This window comes from Curcuma longa, unplaced genomic scaffold (genome assembly GCF_044706935.1).
Source record: "Curcuma longa cultivar G26 ecotype Majalengka, Jawa Barat unplaced genomic scaffold, ITB_CL_G26_1.1 contig_19305, whole genome shotgun sequence".
NCBI lineage: Eukaryota > Viridiplantae > Streptophyta > Magnoliopsida > Zingiberales > Zingiberaceae > Curcuma > Curcuma longa.
The window spans coordinates 51896-74190 of NW_027431061.1; the positions used below are offsets into that span (position 1 = coordinate 51896).

Below are 22295 nucleotides of genomic sequence, written 5' to 3' on the forward strand. Positions count from 1 at the left end.
CACTGGTGGTGGGCCCCACCCGTGGTAAGTTTCTGGGTGCGTGGAAAAATCGTCGATTAGTTAACTAAAGGAAAAGCCGCTTCCCCGTGTCGGTGACTATTGAAACCGAAACAGGCAAACAACCGCGTCATACGGAGAATCAATTTGATTCACAAAAATAGAAATAAAAATAGAATTTATATTGTCTAAATATCTATTTGGAAAAAAATAAATTAAATTTCGGAAGTCAAATTTAGAATGAGAAAAGAAATTCAAGGAAGACGCGGTAGAATGAAATTGCCAGGCAGTTTTCCTTCCTCAGAAAAAATATTATTTTTTTAAAATAAAAATTAGGAATTTTAAAATTAATTAATTCCGTAGAAAATAAAATACGACCAAATTTTGAACGTAATTAGTGGGAAATAGGAGGCTTAATTAATTGTCTCCTGCCCCTCTTTTCTTCCTCCTACTTAAACTCCGCGGCGGCCAAATTTTCCCCGATTCCTCCCCCTCTTCCTCTCCCTGTCTCCTCCTCCTCGCTCTGCTGCCGGCGGCGATTCTTCTCCTTCATCGTCCTTCGATCGTCTCCTTCGGGTCTCGCGGTGCGGTTCTCGGATCGGCGGCGGAAACTGCGAGCTCGGTCGCGTCGGCGGGCAGTTAGGGTTTGGGCTTCCTCCTTCCGATGGAGGAGCCGCAGATCAATTCGTGGGAGTCCTTTGGGGAGGAAAACGACCCCTCGTTCGACGAAAACTTCACCTTCGACATGGAGGAGTTGGAGACGATCCTCGATGAAAAGGAGCCGGCGCAACCTCCCTCGTCCGACGAACAATCCCAGGCAAATTCCCCTCCCTTTAGGGTTTCAATTCGGTCCTTCTCTTGTTTGACTTTGGAATTTTGCTCTTCAGTGCCGCTATTGACTTTGTCTAGTTTGTATTGAGGGTCTTGGTTGGGGATGTTAGAAGCAACAAGGCTCTTTACGGAGAGGGTCTATTTTGGAATCTCAAGCCTCATCTTATTTTTGTAAAATTAGACGGTTGGATCGGGAACGAATGCAAGAATTTAGTGTCTACTTGCTGCTAATAACCTGTGATGTTACGTTTTTTCATCTAGGAGAAGCCTGATCGTTACTCTGCCTTGGTTTTATCTGTGAAGTTCAGAGACGATTGCCTTCGGAAAGGCTATACTGAAATTTCCTCTTTCTGACTGTAATTGCTTTGGTTTGAGCTTCTTTTTAAATTTGACTTCTGCCATCGCTGGGTTTGGCTACATAACTTTGTCATGAATTAGGAAATAAGATAGCTTCTGTTTAAACTGTACGTGTCTTTGTATTTTGTCTACTAAAAGAACTTAAGTTCGAGCAAAATATTACTAAAAGAAGAGATCTTAAGAAAAATCACCATAAGATAGTTGATTTTTTTTTCATCCTTAAAATTTGTCATGCATTGTAGTTGCTTGATGCCTTGCCTTTTATGCATGGTTGAAGGGTTTCCTACCTAAAATTGGAAAAAGGTCCATAAAGTAGGATTTGTACAATCTGATTGTAAGATCCTTCACTTTTAAAGACTATATAACCTTTTGTAACTAATTTAATGCATCACCAGCATTTGTTGCTCTTGCTCCATGCAACACCTTTATAATTGTAAATGGAAAATTAAATTCTAGTATTTTCTCCTTTTGTTGCAACTATAACCGAAAATACAAGTATCAATGCCAAGAAATAACTACAAAAATATTATGTTTGAGAAAATATTATCTTCTTTCAATTTACAAACCAAAATCACAAGAAATGATAAATTCAGAAAGTCAAATTAAACAAGCTTCACAAATCAAAGACATTCATTATCACTGAAATATCAAAATCACATAATAAAAATGCTAAATCAACATATTTAGAAATGAAACTTGATGGCTTCAACAGATGACAATGATTGAATAGTACTCAGTTCACAAATGAATTAAAACCAGAATTTTAAATAACAAATTAACACTTTTAAGTAACTCTTATGATGCTTATTCAATCTTTGAACATAGTTTCAGAATCATAGCTCCTTCTTGTTATATTCAACCTTGATATCCACAGAAAAGTGACACTTTGATGGCTGGAAAAGGAGAAAAGAGAGGAGATGAGAGGTGGGGCTCTGGTTGGTAACATGAAAAAGGACAGTATATGCAAAAATCTTAAATTTGACACGGTAGCAAATGACAAAGAGGAGATATAGAGAAGAGCAATGAGGAAAAAACACCACCAATTGCTGTTTCATAAGAGATACTAAAATAAGTCTACAAAAAAAAAAGCACAGCTCATTAGAAGAGAAACATGTTGGTCCAATAGTGCACAAGGGATAGAAAAAATGGTCCAGCATAACTAGAATAAAACATACAACATATTCTTTGTTTATACCCTTGGTTGCAAATCTATTGGTACACTGGTTGGTAATGCTACTATGCGATCTACATGTTTTTTTGTTATCTGCCTTTCAGCCACATTTAATCTAGGGGTCCTATTTTAAATAGGATTCATTTGGCTTTTTACACCCTACCAGACATTAGCCAATTATCAATTTGATGTCCTTTTTGACAAATGATCAACAGTTAGGTTGATTATCTGAATATTGGATAAATATTCTGAAAGATCTGAAACTTTAATAGCTGAAAGGATGTACCAAGCAAATTTCATATCATCTGAAGTTCTGTTATGTTGATGCTAGATTTGATCTTGACAGAACTAGATTGACCCAAGATCAACTGACCCAAACTGCATTAACTGTAAAATTTTGTATGCATCTCAAGTCATCTTTGGGTATCTTTGTATAATAAATGAACATCACTCACCATGATTGGTTGAATATGGATAAATATTCTGAAATTCTCAAACTTTAATTTGCTGAAAGAATGTACTGAAGCAAACAGATGGGGATCCTGGTTATTCTTCTTTTATGTTGATGCTAGATTTAACCTAGATGGATCAAATTAAACTTGGATTGACTCAAGGCCAACTCAACCAAACTCCAATAAGTGTAAAATTCTATAGCCGTCTCAAGAAATCAGTTATACTTACCAATAGGTATAGGCATTTATACAAAATTACACCTAGTCAGTGTCACATCATCTGCTTATTGTTGAAGGTTTTTTTTTTAGTTTATAATAGTTGGAAGCTCTATTTCTTGATTCTATCATGCTTGATGGTTATTATTCTTTATTCTTTCTAATATTGATGGATGCTAATTTGCTGGAGATGTTTTATGCAGATCACATATGAAGGTTTATTCCAAGCCAAATTAGATGAATATCCATTAGATGCTGACGATATTGCTAGAACTTATACTGGTATATCTTCACAGTATATGTGGGTCTGGAAGTTTACATAACTATACCAGTTTAGTTATACAATATGTTCAATGCATGTGTATAATTACTTTTCTTTCTTTCTTCATAATCTTGTGTCATTGTGAATAGGTTTAACGGAATCTAAGGAATGCAGTGGGGCTGTTGCTCCTCAATGGAGTACATCAGATAGAATTGGTGTTTTTTTAGACTGCCAGAAAGAAATTAATGTAGGGTTTTCCTTGGGATCAAAAGAAAGTCATAACTATGATTTTCCTACAAGTAATGGTATAAGGCATGCCTCAGAGCATGCCGAGTCCAAGCACACACCTGATTATCCTTCAAGTTGTCTTCCACCTTTAAACCAAGAATATGATTTTAGTTCCAGGAAGAATTTAGTTGGAAGCTCCCGCAATAGTTTGATGGTCAGAGATCTCCACAACCAGCAGATACAACATGTGCCGAGTTATAATTCTGATACTGTTGATGAAAGAACCCTGATCATGCCACATTATGCTGAATCCAGGGATGGTTTGTACATAGACAGTGGCCAAAAGGTCTTTGAGCAGAGTAGAAGCCATCATTGTGAACCTCGTGCAGGCGGTATGTCACCATTCACCATGCAAGGTTAAATGGCATTCTGAGTGTAACTTTTGCTCACACTAGAAACAGCTTTGCTAACAGTGTGCTATTGCATATTTTGCAGATTCATATACTATGACAACTGATTTCTCAGTTTTAACTGATGCTGAGAGAAATGATGACAGAAGATCCACTTGGAGAGATTCTCTATTCCACGATCCTTATACATATGCCACTCCTAGTTTAAATTATGAAAATTTGGATGATTCCAAGTCCATGTTGAATGCTACTGAGGCATCAGGTATCATGTATAATCCTTGTGGCAGTGGTTATGGGACTTATGGAGATTCACCTATTGATGGTGCAAGGAACGCATTGTATGACCAATTTCCTCATCCAGTTTTTTCACATCAGAAGGTTAAGGATGAAAATGAGGAACAACTGCATCCATCTCAGAGTTTATCTAGAGGAAGCGAAGTGGGGTTGGACACGAGAGTGGAATCTGTTGGATCCTTACTGCAAGGCTTTCTGAAGTCAGACACTGTTCGACCACTGCTAGACACCTGTGCAGAGCAGAATGATTCTGATGATCTTAGTATTGAGAGTGAATCTAGTATAGATTCTTCTTCTTATGTCAGTCGCAAGAGAGAGCCATCGAGTAGAAATTCTATCTCTAGTGATGCTGAATTATTTGTGATGAATGAATCGGGAAAACTAATCCCTGATGCTTTGACTCACTGGCAGAACAAGAAGCAAAAAATATCATCAATGATAGGAAGAGATGATCAGGTACAAATATCTCATTACCCACAGAGTAGTCTTAAGCATCATGATAATGATGGTCTTAGATGGGGTTCTACCACAAGCTACATAAGTGTGGATGATGATGCTGACATATGCATCCTTGATGATAGCAGAAATTCTGCCTACCCACCGCCACCACACCCATTTTATACAAGTAATCCTACAGTAGTAGAGCAATCTGGATTTACTGAGACATATTTACCTAGGTTTGGAGGGATAAGGCAAAAGGATGAAGATAGATTAAATATCCAGCTAGCGCTGCAGGTTAGTGTTGCCTTACTGATAATTAATTATTATGGTGTTATTGCTATTTAAAAATTAACTTTGAATCTTTTGTTTTCTTTTTATCAATTTTTACTCCTTTATTTATTCATGCTTCTATTTCACTTATGATTTAGGCACCTATTGTCAGATTAAGACAATGGTTAGTAGACTATCACTTCAAGCATTGCTTTCTGTCTCTCTTACAGATCATCTCTCATTATCATCGGTTGTTTATATCACTCCTTAAAAACTCGTCCAATGTTGGTTAGACAGAGAACATATTGTTCCTTCCATCCTTCCCATCTCATCTTCTTCCGAATCGCTGCCATCGGCACCATTTGTTGGCATGATTGTGTGACACCAACATGCTACTGTTCCTGTTGGGTGCAAATAGCTGGCCTAGAACGATACTTAAAACCTTGGTTCATATGTTAATCATTTGTGGCTTCTTGAGGAAACTGATAAAGCAATTATTGGTCTGGGAAAAATGGAAATTGGTTGTGGCATGAAACATCTGTTTGTGCCATAATTTCTCCTTGGCATAGTATAAGATATGTCATTTCCCCTTTTTATGGTTATGGAAAATTTATTTTGCATATAAGAAAAGAAAAGCACTTGCAAAAATTTCATGATCTTTCATCAAATTACCTTTTGGTTACAAAATATTAAGACCAAGAAACATCAGAAACTAAGTAGTGAGAAAAGATATTGATATGCCGGAAGCCCAAAGTTGTCACGTGACCTTAGATTTAGAATAATGTGGAGCTATTAGGCAAGATCAAGGAGGATTAAACAAAACTAGAAGGATAGCCAGTTGGCAACCTCAGCCTCGGGTCCTGACCTTGGAGTCTATTGGATTTCATGCGCCGACCTCATCTTAGCCTCGGGACCCCGACCTTGGCATCTACTAGATCTCATGCTCTGACCTCATCTCAGTCTCGGGTCCAAACCTCAGCGTCTATTAGATCTAATGTGTCGATCTCATCTAGGGCTTGGGTCCAACCTTGATGTCTATTGGATCTCATGTACTGACCTCAACCCAGGCTCATGTCCCGACCTTGATGTTTACTGGATCTCATGTGTCAACCTTATTCCGGACTCGGGTCTCGACCTTGGTGTTTATTGGATCTCATGTGCTGACCTCATCCCGACCTTGGGTCCTGACCTTGATCTCCTGCACCGACCCCATATCAGTCTTGGGTCCTGATCTCGATCTCTGCAGCTTCGCCTCATCTCAGTCTCATATGTCAACCTCATCTCAGCTTATAGTCTCGACCTCGATTTATACTCGGGTCCCGACCTCAGTCTCACGTGCCAACTTCATCTCAGATTATGGTTCGACCTCGATCTCTACTCGGGTCTTGATCTCGGTCTTATGTGCCGATCTCATCTCAGCTTATAGTCTCAACCTCGATCTCTGCTCGTGTTCCAACCTCGATCTCATGTATCGACCTCATCTCAGCTTATGGCCATGACTCGATCTCTACTCAGGTCCCAACCTCGGTCTCATGTGGTGATCTCATCTCAACATATGGTCTGGACCTCAATTTCTGTTTGGCCTCACTCCGGCCTCATGCACCGATTTCATCCCAACATGCACGTAGCACTGAATCTCAAGTTCGCTACATAGCCTTACGATAAGCACTAAGCATCGAGTACTGAGCACCAAGTTCAATATCCTGTTATGGCAACTTTATCCATATATGGCGAAGCGATGCCACCTCATCAAGGTATCCTGACAACAACTCAACATCGTCCAGTCAGTCAGACTACGCCTTTTTGATTAGACTAATTAGGGAGGCTTGTGATATGGTGGAAGCCCAAAGCTGCCACATAACCCTAGATTTGGAATGACGTGAAGTTATTAGGCAAGATCAAGGAGAATTAGATAAAACTCAAAGGATAGCTAGTGGGCAACCTCAGCCTCGGGTCCAGACCTCGGAGTCTACTGGATCTAATGTGCTGACTTCATCCCGAGCTCGGGTCCCGACCTTGATGTATACTGGATTTCATGTGCTGATCTTATCCCGGACTCGGGTCCCAACCTTGACGTCTACTGGATTTCATGTGTTGACCTCACCTCAGCTTTGTGTCCCAACATCGATCTCTGCTCGGCCTCACCTCGGCGTCATGCGTCAACCTTATCCCGATCTCGGATCTTTCGTCATTCACTTCTAGGTAGGGCCCATAAAATTGATTCATCTGTAAGATCAGGAAATCTTAAGATTGTTTCTCCCGTAAGACATGGACAATTAGAATGTGTATATCGGAGTATACTATAAATGGTAGTACGTATTTCAGAATATATCTTAAACGGATACTGATGTTTCGAAGATTGGATACATTGATAACTATGTAAAAGATTGTTCATACCCATAGGCACAGGTATGCACACACAAAATCCTAATGTCCTCGAGTCTTTAATCTTCTTTCTCTCGCGGAATTTTAACTTGAGCGTTAGAGTGGCTTGCCAGGATTCACCCTCGGCGTCATTCTAACTCTCTTTTGGAGTGCTTTTCTGGTCCTTTCATCCTTTCCAATGACTATCTACGGGGAGCGTGCACGTTAATCCGTTCGTTTACCAGTGGCTTAATCATCCACGGTATTTAATCGGAATAAATTGACGTCGTCTGTAAGAAATCTGATCTAAGATGCTACGATGATTAACATCGGAAGAAATAATGACAATCACGGCTCCGTCGGAAAAAAAAACTACGACAAAGTACACTAGAAAAAAATCCTTCTTGGTTTTCGTTTATGGGTGGTGTCATGGGGTTTAGCAACAATAAATCCTCTTCAATAACACCCTCCAAGGCATATGACCCGTCTCCTTCTCAGAAAACCCTAAGGCTTCTTTTCTCCCTCGCGATGAAACTCTAGATCTTCCTCACTTCAATCGAGATATCCTCTTCTTTGCTTCCTCCTCTAATTTATTTTCTATAATGGGCATCAATCTCCAAGACCTATCGAGGAGGCGAAACTCCATGAGTTTTGTAGGGGTGAGTCCCCGATCGCTTTTGAGGTCGACAGAGGAAGAAGGCGAGCCATGAAGTTCAAAGCAATCCCCACCCTCGATAAGCTCGGCCTGATCTGCCATGTCTACCTCACCTTGACCAAGCTATGTTCCACCACAACCTCTTCGGCGGTGTCGATGTCCAGTCCGTCGCACAATTTGACAAGGACGTCCTCTTCCACGACTACCGCATTTCCAGCCAGGACGCAGATCGAATTGCCTTTGCGGTGGACGTCGCCCTTCTACGCTGTGCCCTCACTATCCAAGAGCAAGCCCCCGACAAGATCACTACCATCCAGATCAAGCTCGTCAAGAAGTTCCCCACTTCTACACGTCTCCAGAGCCACCGATTGGTAGGGTTTCTCTGCCGCATCTCCTAATCCATCATCGTTGCATGCTCTCCATCAGGATACAAGTCAAACACAGAGTTTCTTTTTGTTAGAACTTCATCAACAGCTTAGTAGTAACCATATAAAAAAATAGCATAAATTTCGAGGCTGTCGGTTGAGAAATCAAATAATGCCAAAAGAAGAATAAAAAGAAGTCTTCAATGAAAAACTTCCTCTATCATAGAAATCTTAATCGCCTTGCATTTGCAAAATTAGCAGCAAGAAGATCTATGATGCTGAGATAAGTTCTGAAATTGTCGTTGAAATTGCTATTTATTGCTATTGAAATTGATATGCGCATATAGTATGGCTGGTTGCTTATCCCATTATCTCTCAGCATGGTAGTTGAATTTCATCACTTATATGTTTTTGCTTTTCATTTGCTGGCATCAACCTTAACTAGCATGATATTCCAACTCCGATAATAATTTGTATATTATGAAAGATGCATATATCTGGATATCTACATGTCAAAATTTCTCATTCATTTGCCCTTTGTGATGTTGTTTCTTGGCAAAACTTATCTTTCTTCATGTTGTTTAGGGGTTGCAGTAAGACGATAGAGAATTTATGGTTACTAAATATTGTTGCATTTTGCTGCATTGTAAATCTTTGGTATTTATGTATGACTAAATAAATTCATGGGGCAAGCAACAATGATAAACGTTACTATTATGGGCTATCGGTTGAAATTGAGGTCGCATGCATGCTTGAAATTGTGTTACTCACATTTTTATCTGGCTACTCTACAATTCATAAAAAATTTCATACCAGTTTTAATGGAATCTCCTAGTCTATTGGCATGATGTTCAAGTAAGATTTCCCTAGTGAGGGGTGCATTGGTTTTGGCTTTTGGTTGAAGACTGCAGAATCGTTTTTATAGGCCTATTGTTGAGATGGTCGGATTTCTTTTTGAGGATTTCTTATAGATGGTTTACTCTAAAAGAGTCTTGATCTTCACTATATTATGGTCCTTCTAAAAATTTCCTTGGTATTTATTAGTAATTACCATTTTTAGGGTTTAATCTTTCCTGACTCGGACATAGTCGCGGACGGAGCACTAAGGACTTGTAAGTCTCCCTTGACTCAAATATAGTTACGGACGGAGCCAAAGATCTATAAGTCTCTTCCGACTCGGACATAGTCGCAGACAGAGTGTAAAGACTTGTAAGTCTCTCCCGACTCAGACATAATCGCGCATGCAGTCTTATGATAGGCTCGAAGCACCGAGCTCGCAACACGGCCTTACGATAGGCATGGAGCATCGAGTCTCGAGCTCGAAACATAGGCTTACGATAGGCATGGAGCATGGAGCACCGAGCCTCAAGCTTGTGACAGAGCCTTATGACGTGTACGGAACACCGAATTTCAAGCTCGTGACATAGTTTTACGACAGGCACAGAGCACCGAGCTCCGAGCTCGCGATATAGTCTTATGACAAATACTGAGCCTCGAGCCTTGAGCTCGCAATATAATCTGACGACAGGCATGAAGTACTGAACCCCGAGCTCGTAACATAGTCATACAACAGACACAAAGCATTGAGCCCTGAATTTGCAACATAGTCTTACAACAGACATGAAACATCGAGCCCCAAGCCTCGTGCTCGCGATATACTCTTACGACAGACATGGAACACCGAGCGCCGAGCTTGCATCATTAGCCTTACAACAGGCCCAGAGTACCGAGCTCAAAGCTTCCGACATAATTTTGCATGGAGCACCAAGTCCCATGTCCATAACATAGTCTTGCGACAAGCACGGAGCCTCGAGCTCGCAACATATCTTACAATTAGACACAGAACACCAAGCCCTGAGCTTGCGAAATAGGTTTATGACGGGCATGGAGTATCGAGCCTCGAGCTCACGACATTGCCTTTTGACACGCACAGAATATCGAGCCCCGAGCTCGCATCATTAGCCTTAAAACAGGCTCGAAACACTGAGCTTGCGACATAGCTTTACGACAGACATGGAACACCGAGCCTCGAGCTCATGACATAGCCTTACGACAAGCACGGAACACCGAGTCTCGAGCTCGCAATATTGCCTTACGATAGCCACAGAGCACCGAGCCTGAAGCTCGCGACATAGTCTTATGACAAGTACGGATCACCGAGCCTCGAGCTAAGGACATAGCCTTACGACAGGCACGAAGCACGGAGCATCGAGACCCGATCTCGCGACATAGTCTTATGCCATGCACGGAGCATCGAGCTTTAGGTTCGTGACAGTTTTACGACAGATACAGAGCACTGAGCCTCGAGTTCGCGACAGCCTTATGACAAGCACAGAGTACCGAGCCCCGAGCTCACAACATAACTTTACCACAGACACGGTGCACTGAACCTCTGAGCTCGCGACATAGTATTACGATAGACACAGAGCATTGAGCCGCGAGCTCAGGACATACTCTTATAACAGGCACGGAGCCCTGAGCTCGCGATATAGCTTTACGATAGGCACAGAACACCGAGTCTCAAACTTGCAAAATTAGTCTTATAATAAGCCCGGAGCATCAAGCCTCGAGCTCGCGACATAACCTTGCAGGGATCATCGAACTCTGAGCTTGCGGCATAGCCTTACAACGGGCACAGAGCACTGAGCCTCGAGTTTGCGACATAACCTTACGACAAGCACGGAACACTGGGCTCCGAGCCTTACCACAGGCATGGAGCACTGAGCCTCAAGCTCGTGACATAGTCTTACGACAGGCATGGAGCACCGAGTCCCGATTTCGTGACATAGCTTTATGACAGGCACGAAATATCGAACCTCGAGCTCGTGACATTAGCCTTAAAACAGACTCGGAGCACCGAGCTCGGAACTCGTGACATAGCCTTACGACAGATACGAAGCATCGAATCCTGTGCTTATGACATAGTCTTACGATAAGCATGGAATATTGAGCCTCGAGCTTGCAACATAGCCTTACGATAGGCACGAAGCACCGAACCCTAAGCTTGCGATATAATCTTACGATAGGCACGGAGCACCGAACTTTAAGCTCATGCCATAGTCTTACGACAAGCACGGAGCACCGAGTTTCATGCTTGTGACATAGCCTTACGATATGCACGGAGCATCGAATCCCCGCGACATAACCTTAAGACAAGCACGGAGCACCAAGTCCCGAGCTCGCGACATAGTCTTACGATAAGCACGGAGCACCGAGTCCTAAGCTTGCAACATAGTTTTACGATGGACACAAAGCATCGAGCACCGAGCTTGATATTCTATTATGGCAGCTTCATCCTTATATGGGGGAGCAATGACATCTCATTAAGGTATCTCGCCCACAACTCAACACAGTCCAATCAATCAGATTACGCCTCTTTCGACTAGATTAATTGGGGGGGGGGGGGGGTTTGTGATATGGTGGAAGCCTAAAGCTACCACGCGGCCCTAGATTTGGAATGACGTAGAACTATGATACAAGATAAAGCAGGATTAGACAAAACTCGAAGGTTAGCCAGTTGGCAACTTCAGCCTCGGATCTCGACCTTGATGTCTACTGGATCTCATACATCGACCTCTTCTTAGTCTCGGGTCCCAACTTTGGCGTCTACTGGATCTCATGCATCGACCTCATCTTTGCCTTGGGTCCCGACCTCGGCATCTATTGGATCTAATGTGCCGACCTCATCTCGAGCTTGGGTCCCAACCTAGATGTCTACTGGATGTCATGTGCCAATCTCATCTCGGGCTCGGATCCTGACCTTGGCATCTACTGGATCTAATGCGTCGACCTCACCGCAACCTCGGGTCCCGATCTCGGTCTCCTGCATCGACTCATCCCGGATTTGGGTCTCGACCTTGGCATCTACTGGATCTCATGTGTCGACCTCATTGCAACCTGAGGTCCTAATCTCGATCTCCTGCACCGACCCCATCCCAGTTTCGGGTCCTAACTTCGGTCTCCTGCGCCGACCTCAACTCGGTCTCGGATCCCAACCTCGGTCATGTGCCGACCTTATCTTAGCTTATGGTCCCGACCTTGATCTCTACTCGGGCCCCAACCTTGGTCTCACGTGTCAACCTCATCTCAACTTATGGTCCCGACCTTGATCTATGCTCGGGTCCCAACTTTGGTCTCATGTGTCGACCTTATCTCAACTCATGGTCTCGACCTCGAACTTTGCTCGGTCTCACTCCGGTCTCATGCACCGACCTCATCTCGATCTTAGATATTTCATCATCCACTTTTAGGTGGAGCCCATAAAGTCAATTCATTTGTGAGATCAAAAAATCCTAAAATTATTTTTCCTGGAGAAAAAGAAAAATATCCCGAAAGACAAACAATTGGAAGGTGTATATCAGAGTATACCATAAACGGTAGCACGTATTTTGGAATATATCTTAAACAGATGTTGATCTTTTTGGAGATTGGATACATTGATAACTATATAAAATGTTGTCAATACTTATAGGCACAGGTATGTGCACACAAAATCTTAATTTCCTCAAGTTTTTAATCTTCTTCCTCTCGCGGAACCGTAACTTAAGCGTCGGAATGTCGTATTAGGATCCACCTCCGGGGTCATTCTAACTCTCTTTTGGAGTGATTTTCAGGTCCTTTCATCGTTTCCGGCGATTATCTTTGGGAAGCGTGTATGTCAGTTTGTTCGTTGATTGGTGACTTGATCATGCACGGTATTTGGCCGAAATAGATATATTGAAACATGTTTTAAGCATAGTAGACTAGTAGTGTAACAAATATACACAGTAAAGTAATAGCTGAAAATGTAACATTAATTCTTCCTATACAAATTTAGGCTGCTGCAATTTTTTTTCTATATCCAAAAATTTGGAATATTTGTTTTATAAAAATAAATTTAATTTTAAACCATTAGTACAAATATTAATACTTGTTAAGTATTTTATCATTTATATCTAATTGATGGAAAATAATATTTACAATTTTTAAAACCCGTCGTAAAGTGCTAATAAATATCCAAAACAATTCTTTGTTTATTTTTCAAATAATCAATCTTGCCAAATGATTTGTTTTATACTACCTTATAATACTATCTTCTGTAAGTAGAATTGAAATTTTATTTTTTTTAATTCTTGGAAGAACGTATTTATGAAATTATTAAACTTGCGAGTAGCGGCCTTAAAATAATTTTAATGAGCATTTTTTGTAAGTAGAATCACTAAAAGGATTGTTTTTTAATCCTACGAAATGCATAGGTAATGTGGTCTTATCATATTATATATAAGAATTTAAGAAAAATCTAAAATTCTCTTTTTCTAATGTACGATAGTCAATGCATTAATTGAATGGGCACATTGAGGGAGACAAGTGATAATCTCCTATAAATGTTTATAAATGCAAGATTAATGCTCTGTTTACTCAAAAACATGGATGAAGGAGGGAGTGGAAACATATCCTTAGGGGAAGAGAAGGGAAAGATGGAGGAAAGGGGAAAAAAAAGAGTAAACTATGGAAAGAAGAGAAAGGAAAGCATTAGGCTCACCCTCACCGCGAGATGGCGGCATCACCGCAACCTCCTCGCCATCGGCCTCGCCGCGGTGAGGTTGCGAGGTCTTGATCACAGCCTCACTTCGAGGTTGTGAGGGAGGTGGTGACCTCGCCGCAAGGTCATGGTCGTGACCTTGCGACACAACGAGCGAGGTCGTGGCTACGACCTTGCGGTGCAACAAGTGATGTTGTGACCACAATGAGTTTGCCACTCACCACTACCAAATTGTTGTTGCAAATGACCACTGATCGTCAATTTGATATGGTTGAATGACCACTGGGATTGTAGGAAGGAGGGATTGGTTTCGTCCATTTTTTATGGACAAAAAACAACTAACATTGATCCACGGACAGATTTAGTCTGTCTGCCTATTATTTTTTTAAAAGTGAACAAAGGAAAGTGTCTCGACTCATGTGCAATCCATCCTTTTTGTTATCTGCACCTCAGAGTAAACAGGGCATAAAGATTCTAAAGCCCAATTTTTAATTTGGCATACTTAGGGAAATGATGAGCCTTCCAAGGCTTGAAAGTCAAAGATTGGATGAGTCAAGTACAAAATCTATCAATTCACAACAACAACAATTCCAAAGTTTTTTAACTTCCAATGTTTAGAAAATTGAAATGTCAATTAAAAATCTTTATGAGTGTTTATGTTTCCTTTGAGTCTTTATATTTTTTATGTGAGTCTTTATGAGTACTTTATGCTTCCTATGTGAGTCTTTATGAGTTCTTCATGATTTTTATATTTGAAAATTTTATCTACTTATATCAATATGAATATTGCCTACTGTTGGATATGGAATAAGAATTGACTTTTTGAGAAAAATTTTAGATTGCGTGGTGCAATTTCCCTACGGCATGATGTCTAGGAACCCGTAGGTGTGATACCTAAGTTTTTTACAAACTTTTTGCACTTTTTTACCACCTAACTTCAGATTCCTACTCTTTCTTCAGTTTCCTACTCCACACTCAATCTCTCTTCTTGTGATGCATCACACTCGTTATATATATGATTGATGGGTAAAAGAGATAGAGGTGATTTATAATATATATGGATGTTCTATTCTTATGCTGCCAATTTTCTCTCTTTTATATAGAAGTATACATAGTATACTGCTATATTTGAAATATAATATAGCAAGCACATCTGAATATTAGTGAAACAAACTTGTGGTGAATACTATATAATATTCACATATGTTATCTATATAATGCTGATTTATTTCTCTAATTTGGATTTTTTGCTGACTTTGATTCTTGCAATTTTGTTTTGTTGATTCAGCAGATATACTGCTCTTTTGCCTGGCTGATCCCTCTGTTTTTCTCTACTGAGATGACTTCACTAACACATTAACTATCATAATTTTATTTATAACAATTGAATCACATATCTTCTAGTGTATTATCTATTTAACTATTTTACTTATATTAGCCATTAATGTGGTGGTTTAATTCCATCTATTTTTATGTGCCTTTATGACAGTCTCTAACTGAGGCTGTTCTGCACCTTTGTGTCATAAATTGTGTCAATAAATTATGGCACTGAGTTATGATTTGATTTGTAGTCTGATTTATTTTCATAGCATATGTGATGCCTAGTTAGTTTTACTAATAAGTATACAGTATGTTTGCCTAGATAGTGGAACTGTAATCTCTTTCTATTTTCAATCCTTCGATTGTTTGATCTTTGCAACTTTCCATCTCTAGACTCTATGGGTATCTTCAGTTCTGGAGAGTTAATGGAATTATTTTCTTTTGAAGATAAATCACTGTGCCATCCAAGCCTCTTGTCAGTGCTACCTTTTTTTTTTTTTTGAAAAAAAAACAAAACACCACTCTTTTTCAATATTGTAGAGCAACTGCATGAGTCAATATATGCAACAGTTGGAGGGAATGTTGAAATATCTAGTTTGGGGCCCCATGCAGTCCTATATATTTTGATGTAGTTGTGCTCATTGAATGACAGACAACTGTTCTGTTCTAGCTATACACATGCTATAATTGATGTTAGTTATGTGCAGGATCTTTCTCAGCCGAAATCTGAGGTTAGTCCACCTGAGGGACTTTTGGCAGTTCCTTTATTGAGACACCAGGTTCAACTTAATGATTCCCTTATTAAGCCTATTGATCTAATACATCTCTTTTGACATTTTTTGTTAGTGTTTTTACTACTATTGAACTAAAAGGAAGCATCTTGTTTTACAGCGTATAGCTTTGCATTGGATGGTACAAAAGGAAACTGCAAATCCACATTGTTGTGGTGGTATACTTGCTGATGATCAGGTTTGTACATTCCTTGACCTGCTAATCTCTTATTTATAGTTGTTAATATCTTTGTTCGACAATGGCTGATAATCTCAAGTATCTCATTGTTTCAGGGTCTTGGTAAAACAGTATCTACAATTGCACTAATCCTGATGGAGAGATCTCCATCTCCTCAACTATTTCCTTCTGCAGGAAATCATGATAAATTTGAACCTCTAAACCTGGATGATGATGAAGAAGATGAGATTTCGAAGATTAATGAAGCAAAGCAGCTCCGAATTTGCAGTTCCATGATGGCCAGTGGATCAAAGGGAAGGGAGGATCAGGTAATGATGTCTGTGAAGAGTAGGCCTGCAGCAGGAACATTAGTTGTTTGCCCTACAAGCGTTCTCCGGCAATGGGCTGAGGAACTGAAAACTAAAGTGGTTGGCAGTGCTAATTTGTCGTTTCTTGTTTATCATGGAGGTAATAGAACCAAAGATGCTCATGAACTTGCAAAATATGATGTTGTTCTTACTACATATGCTATTGTAAGCATGGAAGTTCCTAAGCAGCCTCTTGCTGATAAAGATGTTGAGGAGAAAGGAAATTATGATGGTCTGACAGAAAGTATGATTGATAAAAAAAGGAAGGAGGCTCCAAGCTCCTCAAGAAAGTGTGTGAAAGATGGGAATGTCAAAGCTGCTGCTCGACCTCTTGCAAGAGTTAGTTGGTTTAGGGTAATTCTGGATGAAGCTCAAAGCATCAAGAATCATAGGACTCAAGTTGCAAGGGCATGTTGGGGTCTGCGGGCTAAGAGAAGGTGGTGCTTGTCTGGCACACCTATACAGAATGCAGTTGATGACCTTTATAGCTATTTCAGATTTCTCCGTTATGATCCATTTGATGCGTATAAATCTTTTTGTTCCAAGATAAAGAATCCAATTAGCCGTGATCCATCAAATGGTTATAAAAGGCTTCAATTGGTTTTGAAGACTATAATGTTACGCCGCACTAAAGGTGAAGTTCTTATTTTACTATTTCAACTGTGTAAAATATGTTCTGGATTTATGAAGGTTTCAGAATTTCAAACTGTATATCATTTCATAAATTAATCAATTTGATCCATCTCCGTATTCTCCTTTTTTGTATTTTATTATGATTTCCCTAATACTTTTATATTTCTTTTTTTTCCCTTGCAAGTCTAAGCCGTGATGTTCTCTTCTTGTTGGATATCTTATTCCTTTTAGGTTGTGAGCTTGTGTGATCTTCCCATGAGTCTTTATGGTGGCTTACTTGCTAACTACTTAGACTGCATCATATTTAGAACCGAATGGTCATAATTGGAGCCTTAGCCTCTTATGATTCTTCATTACTCATTGGTCAGAAATGTAATTTTCATTGAATATTGATCTTGTCTTCTAACTTCTAACAAATTCCCTTTCCATACTAGGTGTTTCTCTACATGATTACCACATTTTGTGTAATGTTTTCCTTTTCCTCTACAAAATTCATTTCTTACTTTCAGAGCATCTTCTGGGTGTCTGATTTTTCAGGTTATTTGGAAGTAGGCACCTTTATGTCTGTATTGACTTGTTCTTTGTGAAGATCTTTTTCCTATCAAAGATATTCAATTTCCACTTAGATTCTAAAATCATTTGAATTTTTTTCAGGAACATTGCTTGATGGTAAGCCTGTTATCACTTTGCCACCAAAGACTATTACTTTGATGAAGGTGGATTTCTCAGAGGAAGAACGAACTTTCTACACACGTTTAGAAGCTGAGTCAAGAGAACAGTTTAAGGTTGGTGTATTTGCTTTTCTGGATGCTTTTAGATATTTCTTTACTTTTGCATCTTTGATATTCATTAAAGTTGTTTTTTATGGGTCTTGATTCTCAGATATTAAGTGATTGCATTCTCAGTTTAGTATGTTTTATATTTTTTTGAGAGTTCAATTAGATGGTATATGCATGGGATCATTTGCTTTGAAAATCATTTCTTGCATATAATATGTTTTCTTAAACTATTTGTTTTTTAATACATTTTACATGTATGATCGAATGTAGAGTCTCAAGAGATACTTGTTTTTTTAGGTATATGCAAATGAAGGAACTGTCAAACAGAACTATGTGAATATTTTGTTGATGCTCTTAAGACTAAGGCAAGCTTGTGATCATCGTTTTCTGGTAAATGGATATGGTTCCGATTCTATGGAGAAGTCTTCTATAGAAACAGCGCGGAAGCTCCCCCCAAAGAAAAACAGAAGGATCTCTTGAGTTGTCTAGAAGCATGCTTGGCTATTTGTACGATATGCAATGTAAGTGTCTTAATGCACATGATTAGGTACCACTCTTGATAAATGTTTAGTTATTAATCTTCCACTAAATTGTATTTCTTTGCTTCCTGGTTTCTTTACCTTAAAGCAGAGTGAAATTTTCTTATTTTGGTTAGTGAAAAAAGGAATCTACTATACACAGATGAAAAGAACCTTCAAGTCTATTGCCCTGCGTAATTGTCTCTTTCAGTAAAGTTTAGTGGGTCATGCAACAACACATATTAGCTCATGGAATTGACTCTAGAATGGAAATTTGGTACCACGGCTTTGTGGAGATTCTGTTTATGCTTTCAATAATAATCACTGTTTTATCCAATAGCACTTTTGTTCAATTCAATCATATTGATCATGGTATTCTACAAAAGAGGAATTTTGTTAATAGGTCTTTAAAGATGTAAATTCAATGTTACATCACCAAGTCTACTAGTGTAACCGCCTGAGTGAAATATTTATTAGTTATGTTGGACAAGCTATTTGTCTCACATTTGCAGTATTGTACATGAAATGACACTTAATTATTGTAGAACTTGTTAATATAAAAAGGACAATCCGGTGCATGAAGCTCCCATCAATGTAGGGTCCCGGGGAAGAGTCTATTATATGTAGTCTTATCCTGCTTTGTAAGAGGTTGTTTTTGAGACTCAAACCCGTGATCTCTAGGTCACACGGCAACAATTTTACTGTTGTGCCAAGGCTCTCCATAACTTATTAATATAAGACTCAAAAAATTTGGGGAGTCTCAGTTATCTTTACAGCTTGAATATTCTAATCATGGTGGGAACTGATGCAACATTCTCTTCCCAATATGTTACATTTTTTTCTGTTTTAGGATAAAATTGTGTTGTAACTGGAAACAAACTGTGAGGTTTTTTTATTAAGATTAATGATCTTTACAGGATCCACCTGAGGATGCAGTTGTCACAATATGTGGACATGTTTTCTGCAATCAGTGTATTCGTGAGCATCTTAATGGTGATGATAATATCTGTCCATCAGCTGATTGCAAAGTTCGGTTAAATGCTGTTTCAGTATTTTCTAGAAGTACAATAGTAAGCTCCATAGGTGAGATGACTGGTGAGGTCTGCAACTCCAATGGTTGTAGTTCCGGCATCTCAGATGCAACGACCAATGGAAATTCTTATTCTTCTAAAGTAAAAGCAGCACTCGATATTTTGCAATCACTCCCCAGGTCCCAATGTTCTCTTCCTGATTGCAACTCCTCCAAACTCAAGGAAGGTCATGGTTCTATGCAGAATGGGGTTAATGCAGTTTCACAGCAATGCTCTGTGAATGCAAATGAAGGAAACAAATCTAAACCAAATTGTCAGCATTCAGAAAAGGCCATTGTTTTCTCTCAGTGGACAAAGATGCTAGATTTATTGGAAGTTCCGTTGCAAAAATCTTCTATACAGTATAGGAGACTTGATGGAACAATGTCTGTTGCCGCCAGAGAGAAAGCAATCAAAGACTTCAACAATCTTCCAGAGGTCTGGCGAATCTTTATGCTGCAATACTCTACTTACCTATCCGAGCTTTGTGTTTGATCTAAAGAAAGCATCACTTTGTTACAGGTTACTGTGATGATCATGTCTCTGAAAGCTGCAAGCCTCGGTCTGAATCTGGTGGTAGCTTGTCATGTTCTTCTTCTGGACTTGTGGTGGAACCCTACTACTGAGGACCAGGCCATTGATAGAGCACACAGAATCGGCCAGAGCCGTCCGGTAACTGTTTCACGGTTAACTGTGAAAGACACTGTGGAAGATCGCATTTTAGCTCTACAGGTACTGCTGTTTAATTACTTCACTTATTTTTTATACACATCCTCCTGATTTGTGCGGAAAGAGTTTCTGGCAGTGGATGGTAGATAATAAACGTAGGAAATACTCTCAAGTTGGTTTCGACTTGTTATACCATTGGTGTGACAAACTGAATCACCAACGTCAGGGATATTTTCCAACGATTCTCCTATTCAAGAATAAATAATCCCCATCGATACTCGTAATTGATTCTTGAACAGTTGTACTCGTTATTAAAATTGTAGAGTGGATAGGTGATCATCAACGAAAACTGCCTCCATAACTCTTCGCACTAATGTATCTCGCTTGTCTACAGGAAAAGAAGAGGGAAATGGTCGCTTCAGCATTCGGCGAAGATGAATCAGGCTCTCGCCAAACTCGCTTGACGGTGGAGGACTTGAATTATCTTTTCATGGTGTAGCTCGCAACCTCTAGCAGCAAAGTTTTGGACACAGCAGGCTAACCTCAACATCCTTCCAGAGTCAATCCTCCGCTGCCTTTCATCGGTACCAAGCACTAACCAGCTTTCTTGTGAATAGCGAATTTAGAGCTTGCACAGTTCGTTTTAACTTCTCTTGCTCTTTAAGCATAGTTTTTCTTACAATTATAGGCAGTGTTATTTTATAGGAGAGAAAATTGATAAAATGTGAAATTCTTTCGATTTCACCATTGGCATCATTTGTAAAGCTTCAGTGGCATTAGATTTGTGATCATTTGATTTGATGGCTTCACTCTGCATGTAGTGTCTGGAACAACATTTAAAAAGATATATATATATATACCAAAAACATATTGAAGTTAGATTTTAAATTTCATAATGCTCACTCTGTATAAGTAAGTGTATTTAATATTGAAAATACTCGTGGCCACATGCAAATACGTATGTTTTCTATGTTTTATTTATTTAATTGGATCACCACCCGTTTATTATCAAGTAGGTTTTTTAAACAGCTGTGGATATCCAATCTGATACCATTATTGAATATTTTATCTTTCTAAATTAGCATTTAAATTCTTTACATTTTTAACGCTGCAGGAAGATGGCATTCAATACATGCGTGTCGGTGCAAAAAAAACTTACAAAAATCAGAAAAACTTAATTTTTAATAAACCATGCAAATCTGAATTAAACAGACATTCTGTTGACAGACAGACAGCAGCTGCCCACAAAAACGATGCTCCATCTCCTTCCCCCAAAATTCCATTGACACGTGCTCTCATTGACGTGATGTAGTGGCAAAAAAATTTAAAAAGAATTTTAAATTTTAAATGAGATGAATATTTTAAAAATAGATTTTTAAGTGTCCATTAATTTTGCTAGATTTACCAGATATATGAATCTAGGTGAAATTAGACTTGACTGATTCAGTTCAATCGTTCTGACTCGTAATCAATTCATTATTGGTATTTATTTTTAAAAATTTTTATTTTTTTTAAATCATCAATTCAGTTTTAGATTTTTTCAATAAATTTTTTTTATTTAATAATATTTATAATATCTCAGTGATAATAATAGTATGGTTTGATATAAATTAACTTATTTGTTTTAATTTTTTTTAAAGACTATTCTATTTTTTTTAATTTCTATCTAACTCATTAAATTTATTAATTTCATTAAATTATTTATGTCTTATTCTATCTTTTTATCCATTTTAATATTAAGTTTTTGACTTGTATATATCTAATAATAAATTTATTAAGGATATAATTTATCCAATAATAAAATTATATATATAGTGATCAAATATATAAAATTAATATATATATATATATATATATATGTTTTATCATATTAAAATATAATAATATTAATATTACATAAAGAAAATCAAAATGATTTAGAATTTAATATAATATTCTTTTTGATTTATTTTGACTTTCAATTTTTTATAAATGATTGAACTAAAATTACAAATATAATAATTTTCAAAATATGAAATAGAAGATTTGTTATCGAAGGCATTAACAAATATGTGGCTTTAATTTTCATGCACCCTGAGTCGATAGATAAGATAAATAAGTTGACGTTTTTTTTAATTTATAATTTTTTTATATTAATAAATGTTTAAATATGTTTT

At 38.6% G+C, this 22295-nt stretch overlaps 1 protein-coding gene across 1 annotated transcript; it reads left to right on the forward strand.

The window, feature by feature from the left end:
- Positions 1-500: 500 nt before the first annotated feature.
- Positions 501-20945, forward strand: LOC141817092 (helicase-like transcription factor CHR28). Its single transcript, XM_074704777.1, is given in 13 exon segments — positions 501-814; positions 3228-3306; positions 3436-3906; positions 4010-4953; positions 15862-15933; positions 16046-16123; positions 16219-17104; positions 17758-17888; positions 18180-18332; positions 18335-18403; positions 19318-19908; positions 19993-20202; positions 20534-20945. Coding segments are annotated over 13 exon segments (3942 nt in total). The 5' UTR covers positions 501-661; the 3' UTR covers positions 20639-20945.
- The last annotated feature ends 1350 nt before the right edge of the window (positions 20946-22295 follow it).